The sequence below is a fragment of the Nylanderia fulva genome, unplaced genomic scaffold (assembly GCF_048542155.1).
Source record: "Nylanderia fulva isolate GAGA-0341 unplaced genomic scaffold, ASM4854215v1 Scaffold8, whole genome shotgun sequence".
In the NCBI taxonomy this organism is placed as follows: Eukaryota; Metazoa; Arthropoda; class Insecta; order Hymenoptera; family Formicidae; genus Nylanderia; species Nylanderia fulva.
In genome coordinates this window covers 5,892,056-5,898,332 of record NW_028190916.1, presented here as the reverse complement: position 1 = coordinate 5,898,332, position 6,277 = coordinate 5,892,056, and the positions used below count along the sequence as shown (strand labels likewise).

General features: G+C 30.3%; 1 protein-coding gene across 1 annotated transcript; it reads right to left on the bottom strand.

The window, feature by feature from the left end:
• Window positions 1-1,032: 1,032 nt before the first annotated feature.
• On the bottom strand, window positions 1,033-3,579 carry LOC114941316 (uncharacterized). Its single transcript, XM_029316253.2, has 3 exons — window positions 2,832-3,579; window positions 2,250-2,338; window positions 1,033-2,012 (listed from the first exon to the last, which is right to left on the bottom strand). Exons 1-3 carry the CDS (start codon window positions 3,109-3,111, stop codon window positions 1,245-1,247), a joined length of 1,137 nt encoding a protein of 378 aa, XP_029172086.2. The 5' UTR covers window positions 3,112-3,579; the 3' UTR covers window positions 1,033-1,244.
• Window positions 3,580-6,277: the final 2,698 nt, after the last annotated feature.

Below are 6,277 nucleotides of genomic sequence, written 5' to 3'. Positions count from 1 at the left end.
ACACATTTTATTGTTCAATTTTCATTCTTATTTCATATTAGTACCACGTTAAAATTATATTGTCTGGTTATGAATTTTTTTTACTTATATATAATTTAAATTTAATTTTGTGGTGGACTCAGAATTTTATTGATCATTAAATACGCACAATTTTGTATCTTTTGTTACCTGTTAAAATCATATGTAATTATAATTACAGGAGAATTAATTACTCTATCAAAATTACTTTTGCAGACCTTAAATATGTTGTAAACACAAAGTTTTATTTTTTTACGGAAAGTTAAAACAATTCTAAATATAGAATGTATATGTAGGAAAAACACAACGCTCTTCTTATATTTATGCACATTAGATGTTTAATAGAAAATTGAATATTCCTCATAATTGTTTACAATATACATACATTCTGGTCTTTTTAAGCAAAGTATATGCGAACAAAATTAATTTATTGCGCAACTTGCGTCTGCACTTGAAAGTCAGAGAGAAAAAAAAACTTCTATAACATCCGCGGAAAAGTGCTCGATGTTTCCGCAAAGGCCACTTGAAACAATTTCCGCCACTTATACAGTGTGTTACTATTACTATTTCGAAAGGAAAAATCTTAGCCGACTAAAAACAGCTGCCAATATCATAAGCTCATTCTTTGGTTAACGTACTTCTAACTTAACTTAAATTACTTACATATCCATAATAGAATTAAAAAATACATCTTTGGTTAATTACTTTAGTATATTTGGTTATTGTTTTTTTTTCCTCGTGAATATTTTTTTCGCAATTTAAAATTTTTTTTATTTAATGTTAATTAATTAAAATAAAATGTTTTATAAAGTTTGTAACCTATGTGAAAAATGAAAATAACATCTATTTTTATTATGTGATATGAACTAAAGTATTTAACATAAAAAATGCATTATTATAATTGATCATGATTCTTAATAATCGTCACACCAATTTTAAATTAATCAATAATTAATGTTAGTGTAATTGGATTCACACACACATGATCGAAAATAAAATCTAAATATTCGTCAGCAAAAATATAAAATATTTTTCAGCAGCGCATAATTTATAGTATCATTCAGAAGAATTCAAATATAACGACGTAAATTAATTACTAAATCTAAGCTGCTATCAGCTGAATTACTATAAATTCGAAAGCAGAAAGTATACAGCGATAAATTATTCATAATTCTCACATCAGACAATTCTTTCTCGTAAAGATAATTTTTTCTCAAAATCGGCACCTACCACAATCGCTGCAGATTTTGCTCCATAGGTATTTGCTCCATATAATTCACGTACTGCATTTGATAATTAGGCGGAGGAAGGTAATTCGAGAATCCATATTCGCCGCTAGGCACATCCATAGGCATCCGCTTGTCAGTCACGAGCTGTTTATTGTCAGATTGAACATTTTTTAGATCTGAATATGAGGCGGTTTCATTCCCGTTCGCGCATGTTTTAAATTGCGTCTTGATTAATCGATTGCAATCGTGCACATCCGGTGGAGCATCCGTTACAAAATTATTCCTGTATTCTGGAACGTGCCTGTCCGCCATATTATTCAGGCTCGATCTTCCAGGTATGTCTGAATTTACCTCTGATTTATACTCCGGACTAATACTGGAGTCAATTCTCACCTCGTTCGAATTGGACCTAAAATCGGGACTGAGACGAAGCTCGTTTGTCCTGAAATCTGTCTGCATCGGGCCGCTCAAATCCGATCGGATATTTGGCCAGTAAGGGCCGTTGTAAGACTCCTGTACGTTAGGTTTGCCATCCTTGATAAGAATGGGTACAGCAATCTTTTTTAGTGATTGATTCTTCATGTTCTGCGCCTGCAGTTTTTCGGCGTCCTCGATTCGAGCGCGTTTATTCTTGTATCGTCGATTCTGGAACCAGATCTTCACTTGCGTGCTAGTTAATTTCAAGGTTTGGGCTAGCATCTCCCTTTCAGGTGCGCTCAGATATCTTTGTTGCTTAAATCGTTGTTCCAATTCATAAACTTGTGTCTGTGAAGCGGATTGTTATTTATCATTTAACGCTTTGTATCTTTTAATATTTTACGTGCGAAATTCCTGTATAATTTTTTTACAAAAAATGTTAAGTTTATAATTTATAAGATTAAAATCTTGTAAATTTTTATGAAACTTATTAAGTCACAATCCACTTGAGAAGAATATTTTAATAGATATTTATAAATTATTATTAATACAAAAATATTAGATTATAGAATATTTTTAACCTACTTGTGAGAACAACACTCTTGGCTTCCGTTTCGTTCTTTTACCAGATTGACTTTTGCGCAGTTCTGTTTTGCTGGATGTAACAATATTACCTGAAAATAGTTTATTATATAATATTATTTTATTAGAAATTTTTTTACTCAATAATGTTTATTAATAAAATTAAAATTCTCCGAACTACTAAATATTTGAGAAAGAAATGTAGCAGAATATATCTCACCAATAATTTTGAAATTGTTTATCGTACTTATTTGTTTCTATCTAAAAATTAATCTTGCTTATCATTTTTTCTGACAATATAAATTTCTTACAAATTACACAAGTACTGCCATTATATTAAAAAAATGTATTCATTTGAGGAAGAACATCGATATAACATCTTTACTATAATTTGTCATTTTTATCATATTGCTACAATTAATTTAATTTACTGAGAAAAAGCGTACAGAACAATAGATAGCTTATTATAATTTCGTGTCACAAAATTATTAATATAATATAGATAATTATACCGTAAAAATTCTACTGTATAAGAAATGATTGAATTTTAAATAAAATATTAATAACAAAAAAAATAGGACTTACCATCTTCAGTGATAGAAGTTTCTTGATACGGTGGTACCACCTGACTCAACTGGTGAACGTGATTGAGATCTGAGTAATGTTGATAGTCGGGCATCGATTGCTCTTTAAATTTATCCATTTCCCAATTATTTTCAGGTACAATATTATATGAATAATAATCTTGATGCGCCACATGTGCCTGATTTTGATGATGCGCGTAACAATCCATGACGCCAAGTTGTTGTTCTTCACTAAGAATATCACGAACGCTAAACGGAGTCGATATTGAAGAAGACAACATTCTAAAGCATTCTCGATATTTAAGTCACTTATAATCGAATTTCTCAAGTAAATCCTGAATAATTACTTTTCTTTTGCACTTTCTCTTAAATGAGTCTCATCTTTGTAATTAAAAAAAGATCTCGATAATTGAAATTTTATTTTCACTATGCACAGCTTGCTGCAGCATCATAATATAATTTTGATTCGATGAATTAACTTAAATTCTAATGATAATTTTCAAAATAGTAATTTAATCAGGCTTGAACAAATCAATATTTCTTCTCGTGGAATTCTTGAAAACTTCGTCAATTAATAATTATCAAGCTTGATTATAAATTCGTCTCTTTAAATTCACACACAAAAAAGTCTTGGGAGTCCGCTCACTTTAAACTGTCAAATTTAATTAGGAAATCTTTCAAATGAAAGTGACAGTTCGAAATTCAGTTTCAAAAAAAAAAAACACATCACCAAATACAATGATACGTTGCAATCTGCGAAACTCGCGAAATTATAACGAAGAGTTATTTATCGATACGCTAACTATCCCTATTTCGAGGGATGGTCACGGTTGAGTGGTCGGGTCGGAGGGCAGACGTATAATGTGACTTGGTCTTGCAAGGGAGTCAAGTGTTGGTCCCGTCGCACAGGAACGTCATGGCGATACGCTGATGTGAATGTGCGGGTACATCAGTGTATGATTGAAGATTTTTACTACCACAGTCGCGCGTTTTTTAATAGTAATTCCGTGCATCACCATTTTCACGAAAATTATTTGTTGGAGAAAATGCAGCTATTTTAAATACAGCTATTCTCAAATATAATAATATACAAAATATATATTTTGTATATTAGAAGACATATGTTAAAATAATTTTTAAATGACTTCTAAATGATTATAAAGTCTTTCAATCGTCCTGCAATTGGACGTTACATTTTGTACAAAAATTAGGTAATGTAAAAGTATAAAGTATAATATCAGAAAATCTCGTAAATTTTAGATACTATAAATTTAATAATTAATGACGTAAGAAGTTATATTATTGCTGATATTTCGATATTTAATTAATTATATTACTTTCCATAAAGTTTTGTTACAGAGAGTAGACTTTAATTTTTATACATAAAAAAATATAATTTTTTATTTAAAAAAAACTTCAATCTTTAAGATTAACTATAATTCATCTAAATAAATTTAAATTTGTCTGTTGAAAAATTTCGATAAAAATTGTAGCATAAAAAAGCAACTAAAAAATTGAGATGGGGGTTACTATATGTATATTAATTATTGATATCATAAATGTATGAATAATCAAGCAGGCAGCAAAATATCTTCTTGCGTCATGACAGCCATAACCACTGGTAATGTAAGGAGGAGAATACGAAGACCCGCCTATACAAAAAGAGTCTGACCAATCAAAACATGCTGCGAGTCATGTTTCTAAAAGTGATATTTAAATGATTATTTGCGTAATACGTTCCCTCTCGTTCTCCTCCGCCTTTCTTGCTAGCGGCAACACGTAGTGAAATCAATTCACATCTCTCTCAGTTATTATACATGTTTTTGAATTGTGATTCAAAGCGTTGCCGAAATAAAATTAAAATACTTTCATTAATAATGTACGTCATTTGTTATGCTATAGTGCAATTTGCATAATTATTTTGCGAATAACTGAAAAAAATCATCAATCATAAAATATATTTTATAACACTTTTTCTTTTAATTCCTTCATTTGTTCATAAAATATTTTAACAAATTATAATTAGATATGCGAATAAATATAAATTGCGAATCTCAACGTAGCAAATTATTGCTTTATATTCTTGAAATGGACCGTACAATAAAATATTTTATAATTAACTATCAGATAAGAGAAATATATTAAGTATAATATCCCACATAGTATGAATAATAAATCACAAAAAAGATCTTGACAAATTATTCGGGAAAAAATAAAGAAAAAAATTTATATTTTGCGAAAGCATAGTTTTCCGTCGGCGATCGTTGCACTTAAAAGTAGCGGAAAAAGACTCAAATGCAATTTCTGCCGGAACAGAAAATGTGAAACGACGCGTCGTCTAGACTTCCAGATACACGCAATTGTCTAGACCACTCAGAAGAAAACGACAAAAGTCTCTCGATGCATTCGAATGCATAGTAGCTGACCTCTTCAAATATAATAGAAAGCATCTTCATCTGCAGTTCGGCGAGTTCTGATATGCATGTTCGAAAACATGTACAATTGAGAGAAATGTCACTTAATTTTATTACGTGTTGCTGCTAACAAGTCTTCCAGTTTCTCATTGTCGTTAAAATATATTTTTTTACATACAGTATGCCATAATAATATTAATTTTTAAATAAAATTGCATTCTGAATATGTTCAGTAATGTTCAATTTTTAATTGAAGGTAAAAGAATAATTTATGAGAGATGTAAACAATAGATTGATAATATTCTTTCTTTTAAACGTACAAATGTTTATTAAATGTTTAAATTAATACAGAGATTCATGCTTTTTTATATTATTGCAATATACCAATATTTAACTTTGATGGAGTTTTACTATGATGGGAAAAAACAGGCACAGAGTAGTTTCACTAGTCTGACTAATTCTGACGATTTCCAGTTTGTGTTGTCACATACTGACAACTTTAATACAACAATTTTTCTAAATCATCATTGTAAGTAATTAACTGACTCTTTTTTGTCATGGAAAATTTAATTTTTAAACTGAGAAATCAATTATAATTTTTATAATCTTTCTATTCTTTTGCAAACTCTAAAAATTGATGTCAATTATCTCAAAATAATCTGATAGCCTCTTTGCTACCATGTTAATTATTAATATAAAAAAGGTGCAAATTATGATTATTTCGTTGAATCCACATATAGGTTTTTGTAGAATCTCCTCTCTTCCCAACTCGTTTTATATTATCTGATAATATGTAGCAATAATAATCGATTAGCGACGAGAAAGAGCAGATTTTGAAAATGCAGATGCCTCGCCATGGGCGGCAGACGACCCCCCATGAGTTGGGCGGAATACACGCCACCGTGCGAGATTTTTCTATAAACTGTACACGGATAGGGCATTCGAGGTCGCATGCGGCTATTTAGACGTAAAGCGACAGCACAAAGGGCCCATTTATGCGGTAATACGGACGAGCCAGCCTTGCAACTGGATA